Genomic DNA, 27,953 nt, shown 5'->3' with positions numbered 1-27,953 from the left:
GCATCCTCCGTCATGCGAAGTCCTTCCTTGGCACACCTGAGCTCCTCACCACATACAAGGCTTTCATCCGCAGCTCAATGGAATACTGCTCTCCCCTCTGGGCTGGTGCTCCTGCCTCACACCTAGCTCGCCTTCGCGCTGTTGAAACCAAAGCATTCAGAATCATTGGAATCTCCCGCGATGAAGCTAACTCCAAGGGCCTCTCACTCACTCACCGCAGGCAGGTTGGTGGTCTTTCCGTCTTCTACCGACTCCTCTCTGGCCTTGCCCCCCCAGCTCTCTCTGGGCTCTGTCCCGCAAATATTCCTACAGGTCGCACAAGATCTGCCTGCAACCCTCTTTTGGTTAAACTGCCAAAATCAAGACTCTCTGCTCACCTTCACTCCTTCATTCCTCTTTTCTCCCGCCTCTGGAACAAACTCCCTCACTCTCTTCAATCCCACTCCACCCTCCAAGTCTTTAAAACAGCTGTTCACCACCATCTCTTATCTTCCCCCATCCAAAACCTTGATCTTTTCTACCCCCGTTAATTTCACCCCAATTCCCCTTTTTGAAATACCAACTTCTGTCCTGGAAGTCCTTGGTGTCCTTGTGCTTTATACTTCTCCCTCCCCCCCCCCCCCCCCTTCCCATGCCTCCTCCCCCCGGGCCCTCTCCCTTCCACACATCTCCCTGCTCTCGGATGTTGTGTTTGTGTGCTTCCCCTTCTCTCCCCATCTTGTCTTCCGCTCCCTCTTTTCATATATTTTGTTTGTCTGGTCGATTTGTTTGTGAAGTAAATGTTAGCTGTTTCACGAGCCTCGATTCAGTATACAAAAAAAGAAAAAAAAAGAAGAAAAAAAAAGACCGCGGTGTAAGTTATCATTTAGTTTTTTTTTGTTTTTTATGTATGGATAATTGAGATGTCTGATGTGGTCGACCGCACTCCATTGGAACCAGAGACCATTTGGCATTCAGAAATGAGTCGCTCATCTTCGGTATGGCTACTTTATTCCTTGCACTCTTCTCCACAACCAGCAGTGTAACCAAGGCAAGCGGCTCGAACAGAAAACTCCACGACTGCAACTTGATGAAGGCTTTGTATGGGATGTCACGGCAGCAGATCTGCATGTCCCTATGGCCGACGCTGACGACTCCAGCAGTGGGGATGACAATGATGCTGAGGTGCTCCAGGAGGGAAGGAAGGGATCTCGTGCAATAAAGTTAATGTTTCAAATTATTACAAACTCAATGTTGCAATTAAAATAGTGCAATAAAAATATATAATACGACCAATAAATTTGTTTGCTTCCTTAAATGTAGCATCAGTTTGGAACTTTCCACACATTTTGTTACAACACGTGTCTTCCACGATCCACAAATGTTGAAATATTTAATGCTGCAAGTGGGATGTCTTCTAACGTCGCTTCTACTCGTAGCGTCAACACAAATATCTTTCTCTCGTAGGCTCAGGTGTCGCAGATCACAGGCCGCAGGATGACCCGCAAGGAACAATTGCGCGAAGAGCGAAAGCTTGCGCGTCGTGAGCGCGAGATGGCAGACCCGACGCAGGTCCCTCAGTCTGTGGATGATTTTGAACGGTTGCTTCTCGGCTCGCCCAGCAGTTCGCTGCTGTGGGTGCAGTTCATGGCGTTTCACCTGCAGTCCTCTGAGGTGGAGCAAGCCCGTGCTGCCGCTGAGCGTGCTCTGCGTACCATCTCCTTCAGGTTCGTGCATGTTGAATGCATCTCGTGCCATTTTGGGAGCGGGTCGGGGGAGATGAAGGCGTTGCTTGTGTAGATGGCGGTGTTTGTTAACCTTTGCATGCGTCGTGAAAAGAGGGGTTAAGCAATCGGTTCACTTTGTCTGTGTCTGTCTGGCTGTCCTGATGTCCACAAACGTCAGTTTATCATCGAGGCGCAACTTATGCAACAACAATTAGATGCCCAGACCAAGAATTGAACCCAGGACCTCTGGTGACCCGTACCAGTGCTCTGGCCGTGTAATTTTCCCACATATGTCAATTAATTAGTATTATAATCCTGTTCATTTATTTAAATAATTTAAATTGAATGTTATATTTTGACCACGAATCATATGAATCGGAAAACGAACCTGTAGTTTTACCGTGCTGTCTCTGAATTTGTCCTGACCGCACATGCACAGACAGGTGTGAGATTCTATTTTTACTCTGTCTGCCTGTCCGGCAGTCAAACAAAATTGAAAATGATTCCAAAAAGGAGATGTACTGTTTTTAAGGACGGCATAAAGGACACAAAGAACAGGCACGAGTAATGAATGTGTAACTTGTTAAATAAGGTCAAGCTCAAATGGAAGTCTGAAGAAACCATGTTTTTTTGCCAATTCAGAATCTCAAAGACCGCTTGGCCTTCCTGTACGTTCTTGCATCATAATAGTGGATCTGCCCTGAACTTGTGTGCCTGCTATATGATTTGTGTCCTTGACCTACCTTTTTTGGATTGGGATCCAATGAACTAAAAACACCTTTTTGGTCGTAACTTAAATAATTTTCCTCCGATTTTTATGATGTTGAGTTTTATGGATGGATTGTAGGTGGGAACACATTTCTTAATTTGCACTTTATCCCTAAATGTTGAAGGTCAAGATTATTGGACGGTCTGAAAATAATAAATTACGGGCTCCAGGTGAGGCTTACCCTTAGCAATCGCTTTAGATCGTAGGTATCTAGTTAGAACGTTTCTTTCTTTTCAGAGAGGAGCAAGAAAAGCTGAACGTGTGGGTTGCACTTCTAAACCTTGAGAACATGTATGGCTCGGAGGAAAACCTGAACTGTGTGTTTGAGCGAGCCCTGCGCTACAACGATGCTCTAAAGGTGTATCATCGGCTGGTGCAGATCTACACCCACTCAGACAAACCACAGGTAAATGGAGCGTCGATTTTGCTTGACCACGAGGACAACGGGGAGGCGGGTTCCTTTGCAATGTGGACAAAACGGCGACGCAGCATTATGTGAAAAAGCCACGAAACTTTGCTCTGTGTTGCGCACACGTTGCTCTGAACTATTCAGCACAGTTTGTACCTAGCGCAGTCATTCAGCACTGTTTGTACCTAGCACAGTCATTCAGCAGTTTGTATCTAGCACAGTCATCCAGCACAGTTTGTACCTAGCGCAGTCATTCAGCAGTTTGTATCTAGCACAGTCATTCAGCACTGTTTGTACCTAGCACAGTCATTCAGCACTGTTTGTACCTAGCACAGTCATTCAGCACAGTTTGTACCTAGCACAGTCATCCAGCACAGTTTGCACCTAGCACAGTCATTCAGCACTGTTTGTACCTAGCACAGTCATTCAGCAGTTTGTATCTAGCACAGTCATCCAGCACAGTTTGTACCTGGCACAGCCATTCAGCACAGCCATTCAGCACAGTCATTCAGCACCGTTTGTGCCGAGCACAGTCATTCAGCACAGTTTGTACCTAGCACAGTCATTCAGCACAGTTTGTGCCGAGCACAGTCATTCAGCACAGTCATTCAGCACAGTTTGTGCTGAGCACAGTCATTCAGCACAGTTTGTACCGAGCACAGTCATTCAGAACAGTTTGTACCGAGCACAGTCATTCAGCACAGTTTGTACCTGGCACAGCCATTCAGCACAGTTTGTACCGAGCACAGTCATTCAGCACAGTTTGTACCGAGCACGGTCATTCAGCACAGTTTGTACCTGGCACAGCCATTCAGCACAGTTTGTACCGAGCACATTCATTCAGCACAGTTTGTACCGAGCACAGTCATTCAGCACAGTTTGTACCTGGCACAGCCATTCAGCACAGTTTGTACCTTGCACAGTCATCCAGCACAGTTTGTAACGAGCACATTCATTCAGCACAGTTTGTACCGAGCACAGTCATTCAGCACAGTTTGTACCTGGCACAGCCATTCAGCACAGTTTGTACCTTGCACAGTCATCCAGCACAGTTTGCAACGAGCACATTCATTCAGCACAGTTTGTACCGAGCACAGTCATTCAGCACAGTTTGTACCTTGCACAGTCATCCAGCACAGTTTGTACCGAGCACAGTCATTCAGCACAGTTTGTACCTGGCACAGCCATTCAGCACAGTTTGTACCTTGCACAGTCATCCAGCACAGTTTGTAACGAGCACAGTCATTCAGCACAGTTTGTACCTGGCACAGCCATTCAGCACAGTCATTCAGCACATGGACATGGACAAAAGGACCACCGAGGCACTCGGAAACATGGTGGTGGGATGATGAAGTTGGAAAGAAGATTGACGAGAAGAGGAAGAAGTTCAAGGAGTGGCAGAAGGCGAAGGGTACGGGAGCAGAAACAGCAGAGCATGAGCGTTATAAGGCAGCCAGGAAGGCTGCAAAGAAAGAGGTAGCAAAGGCGCAGGAGGCATGGAGGAAAATGTTCGGAGAACGCTTGGATTTGGAAGAGGGTCAGAGAGCGGTATTCAGGATTGCAAAGCAGATAGCGAAAGAGAGGTGTGATGTGATGGGGGTGAGTTGCTTGAAGGATGAAGTGGGACAAATCGTTGTCGACCCAGATGGAATTAAAGGAAGATGGAAAAGATATATGGAAATACTGTTGAATACAGAGAATGAATGGGATGGCAACATAGAGAGTAACCCTGTTTTAGGACCGGCAGAGAAAATAACTGAGAAGGAAGTTGAGGAAGTGATAAAAGCAATGAAGTGTAGAAAAGCGGGAGGGCCGATGGGAGTTGTGGGAGATATGTTGAAGGCAGCAGGAAGTTGGGGTGTGAAGAGAATGACAGAGATCTGTAATCTGGTGGTGAAAGAAGGCCACATTCCAGTGGATTGGGAAATGAGTACCCTCGTCCCTCTATACAAGGGGAAAGGTGACCCTCTGGAGTGTGGCTCGTACCGAGTGATAAAGTTATTGGAGCATGGAATGAAGGTATTGGAAAGGGTGTTGGAGAGGAGGATAAGGAAGAAAGTGAAGATCGACGAAATGCAGTTTGGATTTATGCCAGGAAGAGGAACGACAGACACACTTTTTATTGTGAGGCAGTTGCAGGAGAAGTACATGGAGAAGAGGAGGAAGAAGTTGTTTTTTGGGTTTGTTGATCTGGAGAAAGCATTCAATAGGGTTCCACGTGATGTAGTGACATGGGCATTGAGGAAGTTAGGAGTGGAGGAATGGTTGATCAGAGTAGTGATGGCAATGTACAAAAGAGCGTGCACAGCTGTAAGGACGAAGGACAGGAATCAGTGGTGAGTTTGAGGTGAAGGTGGGATTGCATCAGGGGTCGGTACTAGGTCCACTACTATTTGTAGCTGTGATGGAGGTGCTGGCTCAGAACGTAAAGGAGGGTTTACCGTGGGAGTTGTTGTATGCAGATGATCTGGTGTTGATTGCAGAAAGTATGGATGGACTGAAGGAGAAAATGAACAAGTGGAAGGAATGTATGGAGACAAAAGGTCTGAAGGTGAATATCGGAAAGACGAAGGTGATGGCAAGTGGTAAAGCATGTGGTGAGGTGGAAAGAACTGGGAAATGGCCCTGTGCTGTGTGTAGGAAGGGCGTCGGAGTGAACTCCATTCAATGTACAATGTGCGCTGAGTGGGTTCATCAAAAATGTAGTGGTTTGAGAGGGTCATTAACCAGTGTGGCAGCTACATTCAAGTGTAAGGTGTGCACAGAGGGAGCTGCAGATGGAGGAAATGTTGAGTTGGATCTTGGAGACGGCGTGAAGCTGGAAGGTGTGAAAACATTTTGCTACCTCGGAGACATGCTGAATGGAGAAGGTGGATCAGACTCGGCAACGGTTGCTGGAGTGAGATGTGCATGGAAGAGGTTTCGGGAACTGAGTGGCGTGCTGACGAGGAGGGGAGTGTCGTTGAAGCTGAAGGGAAAGGTGTATGCTGCATGTGTGAGAAGTGTTATGATTTATGGGAGCGAGACATGGGTCATGAATGTAGAGCAGCAACCAAGGCTGGAAAGGGTGGAAATGCGAATGGTTCGATGGATGTGTGGAGTATCGTTGAGAGAGGAAGACAAATGTTAAATTGCGAAAGATGATGGGAATAGAGCCTGTGATTGATGCTGTGAAGAGGAACAGTTTGAGATGGTTTGGTCATGTGTTGAGGAAGGATGAAAGTGACTGGTTGAGAAGAATGATGGAAATGAATGTAGAAGGTAGTAGAGGACGGGGAAGACCGAGAAAGACTTGGCTAAAGATGGTCGAAGAAGAAATGCGGGCAAGGGGGTTAACAAGGAGAGATGCAGAAAATAGCGCAAAATGGAGAAGATTGTCATGGGGACCGCAAGGCTAACCCCCGCTCTCGCAGGGAAAATGGCGTTAAAATGCATGTTGTTGTTTTGTATTCAGCACAGTTTGTACCGAGCACAGTCATTCAGCACAGTTTGTACCGAGCACAGTCATTCAGCACAGTCATTTCTTGGACATGTTGAGTTGCAAGTTGCTTCTGCTCTGTTGCTTTGAAATTCTATCTCCCTCCATCGAGTCTGTATGTATCTCCCGCGCTCTATATATATATATATATATATAACTGGAACGTCTCGTATGCTGTGAGGAAGATGATCTCGACATGCGTCAGCCCATAATGCAGGGGCTTCGACATGTTGTTTTGTCTCGATTGTTTTATCCTCATGATATCAATAAATTGAACGTTGAATGGTCGACTTGCTTGACCAGGAAAGAGCTAAATACTGTAAAGTATTTGTTGTTTGCAGGAATTATCTTTCGCAGTTTTTCTTTTGAGATATGTCTATTTTGTGACAGATAACAATTCACCACCACACCACAACACACCACCACACCACAACAACCTACCACCACACCACAACAACTCAACACCACACCACAACAACTCACCACCACACCATAACAACTCACCACCACACCACAACAACCCACCACCACACCACAACAACTCACCACCACACCACAACAAATAACCACCACACCACAACAACCTACCACCACACCACAACAACTCACCACCACACCACAACAACTCACCACCACACTACAACAACTCACCACCACACTACAACAACTCACCATCACACCACAACAACCTACCACCACACCACAACAACTCACCACCACACCACAACAACCTACCACCACACCACAACAACCTACCACCACACCACAACAACTCACCACCACACCACAACAACTCGCCACCACACCACAACAACACACCACCACACCACAACAACACACCACAACAACACACCACCACACCACAACAACACACCACCACACCACAACAACCTACAACCACACAACTCACCACCACACCACAACAACACACCACCACACCACAACAACACACCACCACACCACAACAACCTACCACCACACAACTCACCACCACACTACAGCAACTCACCACCACACCACAACAACTCACCACCACACCACAACAACTCACCACCACACAACTCACCACCACACTACAACAACTCACCACAACAACTCACCACCACACCACAACAGCCTACCACAACAACTCACCACCACACCACAACAACTCACCACCACACCATAGCAACTCACCACCAGACAACAACTCACCACCACAACAACTCACCACCACACCACAACAACTCACCACCACACCAGGCAATGTGAACACATGATCCCACAATGCCGCGCGCAGTCCCTCAAACCCCCACCAACTCACCTACGAAACACACCAGCACACCACAACACTATCACTGGTACAACAGGGAAGAGTCTTTCACTTTTGTTTCACTTTTGCCTAAATTACGCCACAGCAAAAATCGTGAAAGTTAGATCCACGCAAAAGACAAGTACTTTAGTGACGAGTAGTTGTATTCTTTAGCTGTAAAGAGCAATGATAGTGTGTGCCGATCCGACAGAATGAAACATTTGCTTTCGTTGTATAATTTACTTGGGTCGCATCGTCGTCTCTGCGACAAAGCACAGATAACAGATAACAATTCGTGACAGATAACAATTCACCACCACACCACAACACACCACCACACCACAACAACCTACCACCACACCACAACAACTCAACACCACACCACAACAACTCACCACCACACCATAACAACTCACCACCACACCACAACAACCCACCACCACACCACAACAACTCACCACCACACTACAACAACTCACCACCACACCACAACAATTCACCACCTCAACACACCACCACACCACAACAACCTACCACCACACCACAACAACTCAACACCACACCACAACAACTCACCACCACACCTTGACAACTCACCACCACACCACAACAACCCACCACCACACCACAACAACTCACCACCACACTACAACAACTCACCACCACACCACAACAATTCACCACCACAACACACCACCACACCACAACAACCTACCACCACACCATAACAACTCACCACCACACCACAACTCACCACCACACCACAACAACTCACCACCACACTACAACAACTCACCACCACACCACAACAACTCACCACCACACCACAACAACTCACCACCACACCACAGCAACTCACCACCACACCACAACAACCTACCACCACACCACAACAACTCACCACCACACCACAACAACTCACCACCACACTACAACAACTCACCACCACACTACAACAACTCACCATCACACCACAACAACCTACCACCACACCACAACAACTCACCACCACACCACAACAACTCACCACCACACCACAACAACCTACCACCACACCACAACAACCTACCACCACACCACAACAACCTACCACCACACCACAACAACCTACCACCACACCACAACAACTCACCACCACACCACAACAACTCGCCACCACACCACAACAACACACCACCACACCACAACAACACACCACCACACCACAAGAACACACCACCACACCACAACAACCTACCACCACACAACTCACCACCACACCACAACAACACACCACCACACCACAACAACACACCACCACACCACAACAACCTACCACCACACAACTCACCACCACACCACAACAACTCACCACCACACCACAACAACTCACCACCACACCACAACAGCTCACCACCACACAACTCACCACCACACTACAACAACTCACCACCACACCACAACAACCTACCACAACAACTCACCACCACACCACAACAATAACTGAGCAAATGCAGCACTGGAGTATCAGGACAAACGCAAAAAGGTAAAGATGTAGTCATCGGGAGGAACCTGAATAGGATTCGGTTTCAACTGCTGCTACTCTACACTCCAAGTCATCCAGGTGGAGTCAGGTAAACCCGACAAAAACTATTTGCAAGATTCACTCCTGCATGGACAAAAAACGAGAAGAAAAGAAAGCAGAGATGGAGGACAAATAAACAAATAAATCGTGCGTAAGTAGACTCAGACACACCTCGCCAGACCTAACCTGGTCTAGCCCAACCACAGAATGTACACAGCAATTCATCAGAACACAAATCAATACACAGGCCCTCGATTTATAATGACATTCCCTTTCCTGTAAACACTAATGGCACACAGGTTTAATTGATTAATCACCAAAAAAGTAAGTTAAAGATGCAGAAGAGAAAGAAACACAAATCAAAGACGAAGAAGAAGAACACAGGACCTAGTCTTGAGCAGTTACTCCACAAATCTCAAACGCTGCAACAGGTAAAAGCTACCAGCGGTTTACTACTGACTAGAACTACTACTAGGGTCAGGACGTAATAGGATAAAAAGAACGAGAGACGGAGAGAGAGAGATGGAAATAAAGAGGGAGAACACCAATGGCAGACTCGATTACCAATATAGGGGGAGACTTGGACAAACAATGGGCGTGGGGACGAATGGGGACAGGAAATGACAAGTCGGATACACATGGAAGGTCTCAGGAGAGGAAAAACTGGAAGTTTGGGTGGTGGGGACGAGGGTTAACAATGGTAGAAAATGTCATGGTTTTGGGGATGATCTGAGATGGTGGTGAACACCTATTTTGAAGACCTGGAGAGAAGAATGTTTTGTATCCCACTGAGAGACCAGATCTGTATCTGCACCTGAACCAAAATGGAATCGGCTTGTTCTCCTGACCCACCAAACTCATCCACCAAGTTTTGTCATAATCCATCCACAACTTTTTGACATATTGTGCTATATATTGTTTTTGGCCCCAACTCTCAATGTTGTATCACTTTTTAAAATGTCTTTTTTTTCTAATATCTGGATTTGGATCTTCACTTCACCAAAAAGGAATTCCCCATTTACCTTGAACCATTTTACTTGTTTCTTCCCTCGTTCTCCCACAACATCTCTATCTCCCGTCTCCACAATACCTTCGACCCCACTCGCCCGCAGAAAGCGGAGACGCTGTTCGAGACCATGGTGCGGAAGTTCAGGCAGGAGAAGACGGTGTGGGTGAACTTCGGCATGTTCCAGATGCAACGTGGACAATTCGAAAGCGTTCGGAGACTTCTACAGAGAGCGCTGAAGAGCCTTCCAGACCGTGATCGTAACATTCACACAAACACTCTTCCATCCCTCCTCACAAGTCTGTGTCCCAACAGTTGTCCCTCTGTTGAGTTTGATGTTTGTCTTCTTTCGTCCAGACCTCAAAACCTTCCATGTGATTTGTGGTCTCCTCTACATTTGTTCATTTCTTAATACTAGTACACCTGTTTACTACGGGAGCGGCAGAGGGAGCCATGTTATTATCCTTATTATTATTGCCAATTATTAGGTTTACTCTCCATGAAATGGAGAGTAACCTATTATTACTGCTAGAGTTTTTCTTATTAGGTTTACTCTCCATGAAATGGAGAGTAACCTATTATTACTGCTAGAGTTTTTCTTATTATTATTATTATTAGGTTTACTCTCCATGAAATGGAGAGTAACCTATTATTACTGCTAGAGTTTTTCTTATTATTATTATTATTATTATTATTATTCTTCCACCCTATTTTGCACCTCCGAAAACTTCATAATTAAGTTTCTCAGCAACCGCTGATCGGATTGACAGGAAATTTTCATCAAATGATCGGCTAGGCTCGTAGAATTTTATAATGCTAATGATGACGTCATAGGTCACGTGGTATGGGCGCCATCTTGTAAAACACCTTCAACTTTGCCCCTCTGTATCTCCGAAACGGCTCAATGGAAAAATTTGAGGAATGGCTCATTCTAAAGAACTCTGCAATGGGAACAAAAAACATGTGTATTGAGTATATCAAAAATGCTAACGTTAAGAGGTTAGAATTCGTCAAACACAGTTTTTCTCCCCCGAAAAAGAGATTTTTCCCCCAGATGCTTAGTTAAAAAAAACTCAGAATGCGAAAATTTTCGAAGTCATACGTCACATGGTTCGGCCGCCATCTTGTTTTCCGTGAAAAAACACAAAAAACCATTTTTCTCCGCAACGGCTGAACGGATCGAGCCCAAACTTGGCATGCGTATTCGGATACCCATGACAAACAAAAAAGTCAGCGAGCACGACGTCATCCGACACGTGGTTTCAGAGTTATGACGTTTTAAAATCTCAAACTAGAAATGGAATCACCTCCATAATTTGTGGAGGTATCGAGTGGAAACTTTACACAAATGTTCCTCATGGGGGGATGTTTAATCGTTACTTGAGACGTTTTTTTAAGTCACATGGTTTGGCCGCAATAAATAATGGAAGTTAAATTTTAAAAAGCTTGTAACTCTTGAACCACTGCATGGATCGACTTGAATTTTTAATACAATGTAGCTCTCATCGGGTGGAACAAGTGTGCAAAATTTCAAGATGATTGGATGTACGGTCGCGAAGCTAAAGTCTTTATTGTTGAAAGAGGAACAAACACACCATTTTGTCCTGCCAGGCCACATCTCCCAGTGCTTTTGCCATTTTCAGTTTTAATTTCCTTTAAAAAACATTTTCTCTGCAATAATAGGGCCGATTGAGATACAATTTTCACCATAGGAGGGACTCGGTCTGTAGAATATTTTAATGGTAATTATGACGTCGCAGGTCACGTGGTTCGGCCGCCATCTTGTTTTTCGTGAAAACACGAAAATCCATTTTTCTCTGCAACGGCTGAACAGATCGAGGCCAAACTTTGCAAGCAGAATCGCATACCCATGACGAACAAAAAAGTCAGCGAGCACGACATCATCCGACACATGGTTTCAGAGTTATGACGTTTTTAAGCATGAACCTTTAAAACCTAGCTCCTCCCTCATTTTTGATCCAATCGAGGAGAAACTTCACAGGTCTTTTCAGCATGTCAGTCTACTACAATGTCATTTTAGAATTTGCGATAGGTCACGTGGTTTGGCAGATATCGTTAATTAAACGATTTTTTTAAAAAAAATGGATATCTCTTGAATCGCTTTATTGATCGACGTGAAACTTCATACTGTAGTAGAAGTCATGAAGAGTAACAAGTGTGCAAAATTTCAAGATGATTGGATGTACGGTCGCGAAGCTATAAGTCTTTATTGTTGAAAGAAGAAGAAACACACCATTTTGTCTTTCCAGTACGTGCTCACGATAACGCGATCTCCCGCGGTCATTTGAACCGCAAAAAAAATTATAATTGCAGCTTTGTCAATAGCTGAGACATATTAACAAACGAATGAAACAGATTTGCTCAAATTCTGACTATTTTTAACTCGATCGCATTTCACTCAAAGTTATGAGCGCCTGAAGAAGAAGAAGAAGCGTTTAGCTTCTCAGATAAAATAAATAATTCTGTCTGCAATTTCAGGTTAATTTTCTTTTTAAAATGGCTTTTTCTGCAATCAGTGCATGGATTGACATGTGTGGATGTGGGTGTGGGTGTGGGGGGGGGGGGGGGGAGGGGTGTGTGTGTGTGTGTGTGTGTGTGTGTGTGTGTGTGTGTGTGTGTGTGTGTGTGGGGGGGGGGGGGGTGTATGTGTGGAGGGGTGTTCGTGTGGGGGGAGGGGTGTGGGGGGTGGAGGGATGTGTGTGTATAGGTGGGGTGGGGGGGGGGGGTTGGTGTGTGTGTGTGTGTGTGTGTGTGTGTGTGTTTGGGGGGAGGGGTGTGGGTGGGGGTAGGGGGGATGTGTGTGTGTGTATGTGTGTGTGTGTGTGTGTGTGTGTGTGTGTGTGTGTGTGTGTGGGGTCGGGGGGGGGGGGCGGGGTGTAGAGATGTGTGTGTGTTTTTGTGTGTGTGTGTGTGTGTGTGTGTGTGTGTGTATGTGGGGGAGGGGGTGGTGTGGAAGGGGATGTGCGTTTGTGTGGATATGTGTGTGTGTGTGTGTGTGTGTGTGTGTGTGTTGGGGTCGGGGGGGGGGGGGCGTGGTGTAGAGATGTGTGTGTGTTTTTGTGTGTGTGTGTGTGTGTGTGTGTGTGTGTGTGTGTGTGTGTATGTGGGGGAGGGGGTGGTGTGGAAGGGGATGTGCGTTTGTGTGGATATGTGTGTGTGTGTGTGTTGGGGGTGGGGTGTGTTTGTGTATGTGGAGGGGGGGGTTGGTGTGTGTGTGTGTGTGTGTGTGTGTGTGTGTGTGTGTGTGTGTGTGTGTGTGTGTGTGTGTGTGTGTGTGTGTGTGGAGGGGTGTGTGTGTGTGTGTGTGTGTGTGTGTGTGTGTGTGTGTGTGTGTGTTGGGGGTGGGGTGTGTTTGTGTATGTGGAGGGGGGGGGGTTGGTTGGTGTGTGTGTGTGTGTGTGTGTGTGTGTGTGTGTGTGTGTGTGTGTGTGTGTGTGTGTGTTGGGGGTGGGGGGATGTATGCGTGTGTTTGTGTGTGTGTTAGGGGTGGGCGGATATGTGTGTGTGTGTGTGTGTGTGTGTGTGTGTGTGTAGGTGGGGGGGGGGGGGGTTGGTGTGTGTGTGTGTGTGTTTAGAGGGGTGTGCGTATGGGGGGAGGGGTGTGGTGGGGGTAGGGGGGATGTGTGCGTGTGTTTGTGTGTGTTAGGAGTGGGGGGATTTGTGTGTGCGTGTGTGTGTGTGTTGGGGTGGGGGGGGGGGGGTGTAGAGATGTGTGCGTGTGTTTGTGTGTGTGTGTGTGTATGTGGGGGAGGGGGTGGGGTGGAAGCGGATGTGCGTTTGTGTGGATATGTGTGGGTGTGTGGAGGGAGGGGTGTGGGGGTGTTTGTGTGTGGGTGTGTGTGTGGATATGTGTTTGTGTGTGGGTGTGGATGTGTGTGTGGGTGTGGATATGTGTGTGTGTGTGTGTGTGTGTGTGTGTGTGTGTGTGTGTGTGTGTGTGTGTGTGTGTGTGTGTGTGTGTGTGTGTCGGGGTTGTATCCAAGGGGGTTGTGTCAAAGCATGTCCAATGAAAGTGGGGTTGTATCAACAGTGGGGTTGCATCAAAAGTGGGTGCGAGTAAACCGGTCATCACTGCCAGCAGTTTTAAAGTGGCAGTTCTAGTTATTATTATTCTTCCACCCTATTTTGCACTTCCGAAAACTTCATAATTAAGTTTCTCAGCAACTGCTGGTCGGATTGACAGGAAATTTTCATCAAATGATCGGCTAGGCTCGTAGAATTTTTTAATGCTAATGATGACGTCATAGGTCACGTGGTATGGGCGCCATCTTGTAAAACACCTTCAACTTTGCCCCTCTGTATCTCCGAAACGGCTCAATGGAAAAATTTGAGGAATGGCTCATTCTAAAGAACTCTGCAATGGGAACAAAAAACATGTGTATTGAGTATATCAAAAATGCTAACGTTAAGAGGTTAGAATTCGTCAAACACAGTTTTTCTCCCCCAAAAATGAGATTTTTTTTCCCAGATGCTTAGTTAAAAAAAACTCAGAATGCGAAAATTTTCGAAGTCATACGTCACATGGTTCGGCCGCCATCTTGTTTTCCGTGAAAAAACACAAAAAACCCTTTTTCTCCGCAACGGCTGAACGGATCGAGCCCAAACTTGGCATGCATATTCGCATACCCATGGCGAACAAAAAAGTCAGCGAGCACGATGTCATCCGACACGTGGTTTCAGAGTTATGACGTTTTAAAATCTCAAACTAGAAATGGAATCACCTCCATAATTTGTGGAGGTATCGAGTGGAAACTTTACACAAATGTTCCTCATGGGGGGATGTTTAATCGTTACTTGAGACGTTTTTTTAAGTCACATGGTTTGGCCGCAATAAATAATGGAAGTTAAATTTTAAAAAGCTTGTAACTCTTGAACCACTGGATGGATCGACTTGAATTTTTAATGCAATGTAGCTCTCATCAGGTGGAACAAGTGTACAAAATTTCAAGATGATTGGATGTACGGTCGCGAAGCTAAAGTCTTTATTATTGAAAGAAGAAGAAACACACCATTTTGTCCTCCCAGGCCACGACATCATCCGACATCAGTGCGTTTGCCATTGTCAGTTTTAATTTCCTTTAAAAAACATTTTCTCTGCAATAATAGGGCCGATTGAGATAAAATTTTCACCATAGGAGGGACTCGGTCTGTAGAATATTTTAATGGTAAATATGACGTCGTAGGTCACGTGGTTCGGCAGCCATATTGTTTTTCGTGAAAACACGAAAACCGCTTTTTCTCTGCAACGGCTGAACAGATCGAGGCCAAACTTTGCAAGCGGCATCGCATACTCATGACGAACAAAAAAGTCAGCGAGGGCGACGTCATCCGACACATGGTTTCAGAGTTATGACGTTTTTAAGCATGAACCTTTAAAACCTAGCTCCTCCCTCATTTTTGATCCAATTGAGGAGAAAATTCACAGATCTGTTCAGCATGTCAGTCTACTACAATGTCATTTTAGAATTTGCGATAGGTCACGTGGTTTGGCAGATATCGTTAATTAAACGAAAATATTTTTTTTTAAATGGATATCTCTTGAATCGCTTTATTGATCAACGTGAAACTTCATACTCTAGTAGAAGTCATGAAGAGTAACAGGTGTGCAAAATATCAAGATGATTGGATGTACGGTCTGGAAACTAGAAGTTGTTATTACCTGAAGAAGAAGAACCACAACACCTTTTTTTGACCAGGCCATGTGACATAACCACCTCACGAGCTAAGGGTAGCTCGAAATTAAATTGTCTTCGGATTTGACAGTCGCTAGAGGGTGTTAACATTCGAATGCAACAAATCTGGGCAAATTCTGATGAATTTTCGTAAAACTACACGATATTGTCATTTACATTGGAAAATAACATTGTAAAACTCTCCGCCGCCTCGGCTTATTTCTCGCTCTGAAGTTCATCCTGTCTTCAATTTTAAGGAGAAAGAGAGGTATCTGCAAGCAATGGTGACCTTTATTTTGTGGAAATCCGATTTACAATGACGAAGTTATCCAAAATCTAACATTTTAAATGGAGCGTATTTCCAAAGTGAATCTTCCACAGGTAAAATATCCACACGTGCAGGCACACCTTGCCGCGTCAATTTGGCTCCGATTTCAAATCGGATTTCGATTGTCGTATTGCCTCGGATGAGTTAACAAAATACCACAACAAATTTGGTGACAATCATGAAAAATTTGACCAAGTTCGATCGACGGGATACTTCGTTCTACGCTGACATACGGCACGGGGCACGGATGACGTCATGCCACGGCAGGACGTTCTTCCACGGGTGGCAGATATCGTTAATTAAACGAAAATATTTTTTTAAATGGATGGGGTGGGGGGGATGTGTGTGTGTTTGTGTGTGTGTATGGATGTGTTTGTGTGTGTGTATGGATGTGTTTGTGTGTGTGTATGGATGTGTGTGTGTATGGATGTGCGTGTGTGTGGATGTCTGTCTGTGTGTGTGTGTGGGTTGGGGGGGGGGGGATATGTGTGTGTGTGTGTGGAGGGGTTGGGGTGTGCATGTGGAGGAGGGGGGGATGGATATGTGTGTGTGTGTGTATGTGTGGAGGGTGTGTGTGTGTGTGTGTTGGGAGTGGGGTGGGGAGATGTGTGCGTGTGTTTGTGTGGATGTGCGTGTGTGTGTATGTGTGTGTGGGTGTGAGGGGGCGGGTGGATATGTGTGTGTGTGGAGGGTGTATGTGTGGAGGGGTGTTCGTGTGGGGGGAGGGGTGTGGGGGTGTTTGTGTGTGTGCATGTGTGTTAGGGTTGGGGGGTTGGGGGGATGTGTGCATGTGTTTGTGTGTGTGTTAGGGGTGGGGGATATGTGTGTGTGTGTTTGTGTGTGTGTGTTGGGGGTGGGGGGGCTGTGTGCATGTGTGTGTGTGTTAGGGGTGGGGGGATATGTGTGTGTGTGTGTGTGTGTGTGTGTGTGTGTGTGTGTGTGTGTGTGTGTGTGTGTGTGTGTGTGTGTGTGTGTGTGTGTGGGGGTGGGGGTGGGAGGACGTGTGCATGTGTTTGTGTGTGTGTATGTGGGTGGGGGGTAGGGGGAATGTGTGTGTGTGTGTGTGTGTGTGTGTGTGTGTGTGTGTGTGTGTGTGTGTGTGTGTGTGTGTGTGTGTGTGTGTGTGTGTGTGTGTGTGTGTGTGTGTGTGTGTGTGTGTGTCGGGGTTGTATCCAAGGGGGTTGTGTCAAAGCATGTCCAATGAAAGTGGGGTTGTATCACAAGTGGGGTTGTATCAAAAGTGGGGTTGCATCAAAAGTGGGTGCAAGTAAACCGGTCATCACTGCCAGCAGTTTTAAAGTGGCAGTTCTAGTTATTACTATTACTTATGTTCGATTAGGCCATTGAAAGGATCAGAACATGCATGATATTATAACATGTTAGATCAGGTCATTGAAAGGATGAGCACATGCATGACATTATAACATGTTACATCAGGTCTTTGAAAGGATGAGCACATGCATGACATTATAACATGTTAGATCAGGTCTTTGAAAGGATGAGCACATGCATGACATTATAACATGTTAGATCAGGTCATTGAAAGGATCAGAACATGCATGATGTCATAATATGTAGATCAGGTCATTGAAACGGTCAGATCATACATGACATTACAACATGTTAGATCAGGTCATTGAAATGATCAGACCGTGCATGACATTATAACATGTAATGTTATTGTTAGAGCAGGTCATTGAAAGCATCAGACCTTGCATGACATTATAACATGTAATGTTATTGTTAGAGCAGGTCATTGAAAGGATCAGACCATGCATGTCATCATAACATGTTATTGTTAGAGCAGGTCATTGAAATGATCAGACCGTGCATGACATTATAACATGTTATTGTTAGAGCAGGTCATTGAAAGGATCAGACCGTGCATGACGTCATAACATGTTATTGTTAGAGCAGGTCATTGAAATGATCTGGATTTGGATCTTCACTTCACCAAAAAGGAATTCCCCATTTATCTTGAACCATTTTACTTGTTTCTTCCCTCGTTCTCCCACAACATCTGATCCTTTCAGGTCATTGAAATGATCAGACCGTGCATGACATTATAACATGTTATTGTTAGAGCAGGTCATTGAAATGATCAGACCCTGCCTCACCATTCTAAATTCCCGAAAGTAATATTTACTTCCGTGAACTCCATGGCAACGGCAGGAAGGGTCGTGTTATTAACCCTTGGGGGTTATATAGACAGCAGTCGATCTACAATCAGGAGCGATAGTCGACGTGATAAGCATGGACTAATGTCTGAATTTCTCCAAATTTATTTCAGTTCTTTGTCAAACAGCATTATCGACCATTTAAAAAGGTAATCATCAAATCCAACGGAAGGAAATCTCATTTCCTTTCACAAAGCCCGAAACAAGTGTGTGTCCACCCTCAGGAGAGCCAGGAAACAATATCTCTCCGTTCTCAAGACCGAACTCTCTTATCTGTCTCCCTCTTCCAAATCCTGGTGGTGTCTGGTCAAATCTGTTTCTGGTGTTTGTTCCCCCTCCATCCCCTCCCTTACCTCAAACGGCTACACAGCTGACTCCGCACGTGAAAAAGCTGAATGCCTCAACTCTGTGTTTGCCTCTAAATATTGTGTCCCAAACCCATCCCTCTCGGTACCCACCGTACCCAGTCGTACCCAGCTGCTCCTGGACTCTGTGTCCTTTCCTCCTGACAAGGTGGAAAAGTTTCTGTCAACCCTCGACTCTGATTCTGCAACTGGACCTGACGGCATCAGCCCACGGGTCCTAAAATCCTGTTCCTCCGCTCTTTCACTCCCTCTCTCTGTTCTCTTCACCCTCTCTTTTGCTCAAGGTCAACTGCCATCTGCTTGGAAATCAGCCAACATCACCGCTTTACACAAAAAAGGTGCAAAAACAGATCCTAGCAACTACAGACCAATCAGCCTTCTCCCAATTATCAGCAAAGTCATGGAATCCAACATTGCTTCGGATATGAAATCTTTCCTCTTCTCCAATGGCTTGATCTCTGATCATCAATTTGGTTTCAGACCAGGTCACTCTACTCTGGACATGCTGCTTCTGCTGTCTCAACAATGGATGGAGGTCCTCAATGCCAAACAGGAAATTAGAGCTGTCTCCCTCGACATATCACGTGGCTTCGATACGGTCTGGCACCCCGCTCTGCTCACCAAACTCTCCTCCTTTGGTATCCATGGAAATCTCCACACATGGCTGGCGGACTTCCTCTCTAGTCGTAGTCAATGTGTGGCCCTGAATGGGTTTCTCTCATCTCCTCTTCCTGTTCAGGCTGGAGTTCCCCAAGGCAGTGCTCTGGGCCCTGTGCTTTTTCTGGTCTTCATCAATGATCTCTCCGACTCTCTTGAAAATCCTCTCTATCTCTTTGCTGATGACTCCACTCTCTGCCGCTCCATTCCTCATCCCTCAAATCGGCAGTCTGCAGCCTCCTCACTCTCTGCAGACCTGGACAAAATCACTGACTGGGCAAACAAGTGGAACATGTCTTTCAATCCTGACAAATCTCACACTCTTACGATGTCTCTCCGAAAAGACCGACTGGACAACCCTCCCATCCACTTTCTGAATAATCCTCTCCAAGAAGTTCTGTCACTCAAGCTTTTGGGTCTCACTATCTGCCATGATCTTTCCTGGGAAAACCACATTTCAAATCTGGCCTCCAAAGCCAGTCGCCGACTGGGCATCCTCTGTCGTGCGAAGTCCTTCCTTGGCACACCTGAGCTCCTCACCACATACAGGGCTTTCATCCGCAGCTCAATGGAATACTGCTCTCCGCTCTGGGCTGGTGCTCCTGCCTCACACCTAGCTCGTCTTCATGCTGTTGAAACCAAAGCGTTCAGAATCATTGGAATCTCCCGTGATGAAGCTACCTCCGAGGGCCTTTCACTTACTCACCGCAGGCAGGTTGGTGGTCTTTCTGTCTTCTACCGACTCCTCTCCGGCCTTGCTCCTCCAGCTCTCTCTGGGCTCTGTCCCCCAAATATTCCTAAAGGTCGCACAAGATCTGCCTTGCAACCCTCTTATGGTTAAACTGCCAAAATCAAGACTCTCTGCTCACTTTCACTCTTTCATGCCTCTTTTCTCCCGCCTCTGGAACAAACTCCCCCACTCCCTTCAATCCCACTCCTCCCTCCAGGTCTTTAAAACAGCTGTTCACCACCATCTCTTATCTTCCCCCATCCAAAACCTTGATCTTTTCTACCCCCGCTAATTTCACCCCAAATCCTCTTTTTTGAAATACCAACTTCTTTCGTGGAAGTCCATGGTGTCCTTGTGTTTATACTTCTCCAACCCCCCCCCCCCCCCTTCCCACGCCGCCTCCTCCCAAGCCCTCTCCCTCCCACACATTCCCGATGTCCCTTACAAATGTTGTGTTTATGTGCTTCCCCTTCTTTCCCCATCTTGTCTACCGCTCCCCTTTTTATATACTTTGGTTCTTTGTCTGTTTGATTTTTTTGTGTGATAAATGTTAGCTCTTCCACGAGCCTCGATTATGTATGCAAAAAAAAAAAAAAAAAAATCAAACGTGTTTGTGGTTTACAATATTTTTACTTCTTGTAGAAGCCGTTGCTGCCATGGAAACGCCATTATAACTATAACCTATTTATACACGTTATCACTGCAGTAAAAACGCCTTGGGGAAGTGGGACATTATTAATATTAATATTGTTTTGTTATAACATTAATAATAAGCGATTATCATTAATTTTGTTATTCAAAGCGTCTTTGGAAAAATGCGACGATAAATCTTCTTCTTTGGACAAACGCCACGATAAAGCTAATTTTACATTGATATACACCTCAACACGCAACCCCATTGATGGCAATTGCGGGGTTAGCCTAAGGGGGGGGGGGGGGGCATGGAAACGGGGGGGAGAAAAACCCCTTGAGGAGGGGGGCAAATGAATGCGCTACAACTTTCATTGTGTAACCCTTCGTCATCCTGTCAAGTTTGGTTGAGATTTGATAAGTAACGACAGAATGTATTGGCGTCAAAAATTCATCAGACAGACCGACAAATGCAAAATTGCGTATTTTAGTATGGTGATTTACTTATTTATTTATTAACTTTGTATCAGCTTTGCTAGTCCAAAATGAGGTGTAGTGTGTTGTAGTGTGAACCCTTTGCCAACCTCATTTCACTTACCTCCTTCACAGATATTGAAATTATTGTGAAGTTTGCGCAGCTCCATTTCCGCTCGGGGGATGCTGCTCATGGTAACAGCCTCCTTGAAAATGTTGTCACCAACTTCCCTCGACGCACTGATGTCTGGTCAATCTACCTGGACATGCTTATCAAGTACACCACACCTGAACAAGCCAGGTAATGTGTACACTTGCTTAATGATGAATGTTCTGTGTATTTATTAGGTGTACCGGAAAGTAATGTCGTTTTTTAAGCTGCGTTTTCCTCTTTGAAAAACGACATTGTTTTCCGGTACACCTAATACACAAGTATATATGATAAATAATACCTCTTTACCTGGAATGGTGATCGCGAACCTTCGTGCCACAACAACACCCACTGCAAGCCTTCTGACCAATAAAATACCCCCTACCTACTCCTACTATAAATGGACCAGGTGTGTGTGTGTGTGTTGCCATTGTACCTAGCACAGTCAAACATCTCAGATGGCTGAACAGATCTTCGTCAAACTTTCAGAGATTCATCAATGAGTGCCGGGGAGTATTTTAGGCAAAAAGAAAAATGAAACAAGAAATTTGAATATATTTTTTTAAAGGTTGAGTTTTTGGGGATTTTTTTCTCTTTTAATCACTATCGTGGGTGTAGGGAAGTGTTTTAGGCCCCCCCACAAAAATAAACAAGGCAATGCCGGGTGTCGGTCCGGCAGCTGAGAGATGTGGGTGGGTCTTTGTTTTTTGTTTTTTTCATATATATATATATATATGAATGAATGAATGAATGAATGATCGTTTTAAGGCCATTTTCCCCGCTAGAGCGGGGTTAGCCTTGCGGGGGTATATATATTATCCCTGCGCATCGTAAGAGGCGACCAAGGGTTGGCGTCGGAAGGGCATCCGGCCATAAAAATATTGCCTCAAACAGGGAACCATGATTGTCATGGGGCCCGCAAGGCTAACCCCGCTCCAGCGGTGAAAATGGCCTTAAAACGATCATTCATTCATTCATCCATATATATATATAATTTGAACTTCAAAAAATTGTTCTCAATTTAATTATTAATTTGTTCTCCAAAATTGTTTTCCCATTATGATGTCATAATTCGACAACTACAACGATTGATCCGATCAGTATGAAAAAAAGATTTCCTCTGCAACTGTTAGTCTGATTGAAACGAAATTTTTCACCATAGTAGCGCCTCCTCCTGTGGAATCTTTTAATGATACTTATGACGTCATGGTCATGTGGTACAGGTGCCATCTTGGAAAAAATGAAAAACATTGCACCTCTATCTCCAAAACCGCTCCATGGAAAAAATTGAAACATGGCTCATTGTAAAGAACTCCGCATGGGGAATACGTATTCACGATGACGTCATTGGTGCCTTAGTTATCACGTCATAATTTGACAAGTACGACGCTTGGTCCGATCAGTTTGAAATTTCTTCAGCACAATCAACACAATAATTTTATTAGAGAATATAAACATGATGAAATTGCTCACGTGGTCTGGCAGCCATATTGGATCAAAGAAAAAAAACAGAAGAGTTGGCTCGCACCAAGTTGACTGCGTGGGGTAAGTATTCTATGAATACCATCTCGTTTTTTGATTGATCATTCAATTGATTAACTACTTCATTATTCTTGATTTATTAATTGCTTATTATTTTCTTTCTCAACTGGACAATATCTCAGGCAACTTTTGAGCTCTGAAGATGATATTTGGACATGACAGTGACCAAGTGATTTGGCTGTGAAGGGTATTTTTATGCCTCCGCCCCCGAACGTGGCGGAGACATTGTTTTCTGGTTGTCCGTACGTCCGTATGGGCCAAACATCGTTTTTCTCAGCAACCACATGTCCAATTGAGACGAAACTTTCAGGGTAGGAGTGACACCCATGCAGAATGTTTATGATATTTGTGACGTCATATGTCACGTGATATGGCAACAATCTTGGATTAAACGCAAATAATTTAAAAAATATTTCTCGGAAACCGCTGAATGCAAAAATTTTAAACTTGGCACATTGTCAAGTACTCCCAATGCGGAACAAAAGCATGATGATGATGACATCATCGGTGAAGTTGTATACCAGCCAAAAATGTTTTAATCAAATTTCTTATCCTAAAAATCTGTAATTGCATGCACATGATCTCTGACCCATTTGTATTGATATATTAAATTGATGACATCTTCGATCACATGGTTTGGCAGCCATGTTGGAATGAAGGAAAATCTTAAATAATTATATCTGAAACAGCTTACCCTATCGATGCTTCATTTTACAAATGTCATCCAACACCATTGTTGCATATAGTTTGAAAATGATGACGTCATATGTAACGTGGTTTGGCAGCCATATTAGCTTGAAGCCGGTATTCCAAAAAAAAATCCCTTCTCTGAAAACGCTTCACAGATCGATGTGAAACCTGTCCTGTGGTAAAAATGTGATACTTCAAAACAGCTGAAGGGATTTAAACCAAACTTCTTTATTTTTAGGACAGTGAACGAGGGCATCTACCCATTGTCACGGGCATAGATTAGGCAGAGGCATATTGGCGACGGTTGCATTGCTCTAGTTGATTTATTGAATCGTCAATTAATTCAGTACTTAAATTTTTCGATGAATTACTTGATTTTCAAAAAGTTACAGATTAGGATGAAACAGTGGTGGTTTAGGTATGCTATTAGAAAATTGATTGAGAAATTACTTATTTATGATTATTATTTATTTATTTTAATTACACAATTAATCAATTATTGTACATTGCTCCCTCCCAATTCCATATCCATGGGCTGTATTGCGGCATCGCCGGGCGCCAAAAGGCGAAATTATTAGCTTTCCAAACTGATTGAATTGATTATTAGCTTTCCAAACTGATTGAATTGATTATTAGCTTTCCAAACTGGTTGAATTGATTATTAGCTTTCCAAACTGGTTGAATTGATTATTAGCTTTCCTAACTGATTGAATTGATTATTAGCTTTCCAAACTGGTTGAATTGATTATTAGCTTTCCTAACTGATTGAATTGATTATTAGCTTTCCTAACTGATTAAATTGCTGAATAGCTTTCCAATCTGATTAAATTGATTATTAGCTTTCCAAACTGATTAAAGTGATTATTAGCTTTCCAAACTGATTGAATTGATTATTGGCTTTCCAAACTGATTAAATTGATTATTAGCTTTCCAAACTGATTAAATTGATTATTAGCTTTCCAAACTGATTAAATTGATTATTAGCTTTCCTAACTGATTAAATTGCTCAATAGCTTTCCAAACTGATTAAATTGATTATTAGCTTTCCTAACTGATTAAATTGCTCAATAGCTTTCCAAACTGATTGAATTGATTATTGGCTTTCCAAACTGATTAAATTGATAATTAGCTTTCCTAACTGATTAAATTGATTATTAGCTTTCCTAACTGATTAAATTGATTATTAGCTTTCCAAACTGATTGAATTGATTATTGGCTTTCCAAACTGATTAAATTGATTATTAGCTTTCCTAACTGATTAAATTGATTATTAGCTTTCCAAACTGATTAAATTGATAATTAGCTTTCCTAACTGATTAAATTGATTATTAGCTTTCCTAACTGATTAAATTGATTATTAGCTTTCCTAACTGATTAAATTGCTCAATAGCTTTCCAAACTGATTAAATTGATTATTGGCTTTCCAAACTGATTAAATTGATTATTAGCTTTCCAAACTGATTAAATTGATTATTAGCTTTCCAAACTGATTAAATTGATTATTAGCTTTCCTAACTGATTAAATTGCTTAATAGCTTTCCAAACTGATTGAATTGATTATTGGCTTTCCAAACTGATTAAATTGATTATTAGCTTTCCTAACTGATTAAATTGATTATTAGCTTTCCAAACTGATTAAATTGATAATTAGCTTTCCTAACTGATTAAATTGATTATTAGCTTTCCTAACTGATTAAATTGCTCAATAGCTTTCCAAACTGATTAAAGTGATTATTGGCTTTCCAAACTGATTGAATTGATTATTGGCTTTCCAAACTGATTAAATTGATTATTAGCTTTCCAAACTGATTAAATTGATTATTAGCTTTCCAAACTGATTAAATTGATTATTAGCTTTCCTAACTGATTAAATTGCTTAATAGCTTTCCAAACTGATTGAATTGATTATTGGCTTTCCAAACTGATTAAATTGATTATTAGCTTTCCTAACTGATTAAATTGATTATTAGCTTTCCTAACTGATTAAATTGATTATATTAGCTTTCCAAACCGATTAAATTGATTATTAGCTTTCCAAACTGAGCAAAGTGCTACCGTACCGTCCAAATTTCGGCTACCGTACCGTACCGTCTCCGACCTTGTGGTTTTGTTTTTTCTCTCAGCGATTCGTCGAATGCGCTGAAATTATTTTCGTTCTCTGTTTCGTCCCAGTCATTCACCCCATACCTCCTTGTTTAATATCTCTACTCACAAAAAAAAAAAAAAAAAAACCCAAAAAATATTTCCTTCCCAGGTCTTATTCGTTTATTTGTTGTTCTTTTTGTTCGTTCGTTCTTCGTTCGCGATCACGCGATCACGTGGTTAGAAATGTATAATCTCTCCCCTGAACAACTATTTTCTCTCATATATTATAACACCCTTTTCTTCTTTTCCTACAAAAGGATGCTTTCGTCTTGCTCACTAAATCTATTCATTCCAAAAAATATATATAATACCATCTCTTACAGTTCCTCCTTTCTACATTCCCTAAACTATCCAGAACTCCACCCCTCCTCCAGTGTCCTCAAACGTATTTTTGACTCGAAGGTCTCAAACTCATTTTGCAAAAAATGTTCGTTTCCCATGAATCGTACACTTTTCAAAATCCAATCTCACCCCTCCCCTCCAAATCCTCCTCATCACCCATCCCTTTCAAATCTCCCCCCTTGCCCCTTCCCTCCCCTCCCTCCTAAACTCCCCCCACACCCCTCCCCTCCGAGACTCTCCCTCGCTCCTCCCCTCCTAGACTCCCCTCTCACCCCTCCTCCTCAAAGCATCCTCCCTGCTTCTTCCCCCTTCCAACTTTCACCTTCATCTCCCACAACCTTCTGCCTCGCTCTTCCCCCTCCTCAAATAACACCTCACTGTGCCTCACCCAATCTCCATCAAACCTTTTGTCCGCCCCATTCTTCCCTTTCTCCAAGCTATTCTGAAATCTCTGACACACCTTCAACAGCTCTCCCTACCTCTTCCTCCTCTTCCACATCTTACCCTACCCCTCCCCCCCCCCTGTTCTGGACCCGATGCTCCCCCTTCCTCTTCATTAACGGTATGGACCTCAAACATCCGGGGCCTTCGCTCAAACTTGACTGATCTCTCCATACAGGTTGCTTCTGACAAACCAGATGTGATCTGCTTAACAGAAACTTTCCTCCTTCATGATGTCTCTGATGCCTTGGTATCTCTCCCAGGTTACTCCCTCCTCCGGTATGATAGACCTGAGCCTCGTCCTAGAGGTGGGGTTGCTATCTTTATAAAAAACTCTCTTCCTCACTCGCCCTCCACTGCCCTCTCTCCACCTCACCCCCAGGAATACCTTTGGCTACGGCTTCCCCTTCGCTCCCACCTTTTGTTCATATGTGTGTTGTACCGTCCACCAAACAGCGATGACTCCATCTACATCTCACTGTCTGATAATATGGACCAACTTCTATCTACCCATCCCAACTCTCACTTCCTCATATGTGGTGATTTCAATTGTCACCATGCCAGTTGGCTGGGTGTGGGTACCTCTCTCACCAGCCATGGCTCTTCAGCAAAGGACTTCTGCGACTCACTGGGACTGACACAATCTGTCAATTTCCCGACCCGGATCTCAGTCAACGGAGCATCTTCTCTTCTGGATTTGGTTCTGACAAACTTCCCTGAAAATGTCTGCTGCTCTTCTTCTGCTCCAATCGGCTCATCTGATCATGTGCTTGTCAAAGTGGACATCTCTCTGACCATTCTCAGAGAGCCTACTCAGCGTCGACTAGTCTGGCATTTCACTCAGGCCAACTGGCACGGTCTTCAAGCAGCCATCAATCATCTGGACTGGTCTCCCATCTCTATCGCCTCTGACATCAACTCATCCTGGGAATTCTTTCAAAGTAAATTGCTCTCTCTCATGCACAGATTTATCCCATCTCGTCTTCAGTTGTCATACCCTTCCTCCCGTCCATGGTACACGGAATCTTGTGGTGAGGCTGTTGCCCTGAAACAACTTGCTTTCGTCTCCTGGAAAGCAAATCCAACGGAAGGAAATCTCATTTCCTTTCACAAAGCCCGAAACAAGTGTGTGTCCACCCTCAGGAGAGCCAGGAAACAATATCTCACCGTTCTCAAGACCGAACTCTCTTATCTGTCTCCCTCTTCCAAATCCTGGTGGCGTCTGGTCAAATCTGTTTCTGGTGTTTGTTCCCCCTCCATCCCCCCCCTCACCTCAAACGGCTTAACGGCTGACTCCGCACGTGAAAAAGCTGAATTCCTCAACTCTGTGTTTGCCTCTAAATCTTGTGTCCCAAACCCATCCCT

The 27,953-nt window shown here is 44.3% G+C and overlaps 1 protein-coding gene across 5 annotated transcripts in view; it reads left to right on the top strand.

Annotated features, from left to right (window-relative positions):
• The window catches only part of PDCD11 (programmed cell death 11), a 698,902-nt gene that overhangs the window by 657,907 nt on the left and 13,042 nt on the right, over positions 1-27,953 (top strand). For 4 of the 5 annotated variants that reach the window (XM_078773692.1, XM_078773689.1, XM_078773688.1 and 1 more), the window contains 5 exons: positions 1,018-1,164; positions 1,447-1,706; positions 2,713-2,881; positions 10,330-10,483; positions 21,413-21,578. In XM_078773692.1, the coding sequence (XP_078629818.1) occupies positions 1,018-1,164; positions 1,447-1,706; positions 2,713-2,881; positions 10,330-10,483; positions 21,413-21,578 (896 nt within the window). The remainder of the gene's footprint in view (positions 1-1,017; positions 1,165-1,446; positions 1,707-2,712; positions 2,882-10,329; positions 10,484-21,412; positions 21,579-27,953) is intronic. The other variant, XM_078773691.1, reaches the window with a different exon arrangement.

Source organism: Myxine glutinosa, chromosome 3, assembly GCF_964187855.1.
Source record: "Myxine glutinosa chromosome 3, kmMyxGlut1.1, whole genome shotgun sequence".
Classification (NCBI taxonomy): Eukaryota; Metazoa; Chordata; class Myxini; order Myxiniformes; family Myxinidae; genus Myxine; species Myxine glutinosa.
This window is presented reverse-complemented; position numbering and strand designations above follow the sequence as displayed.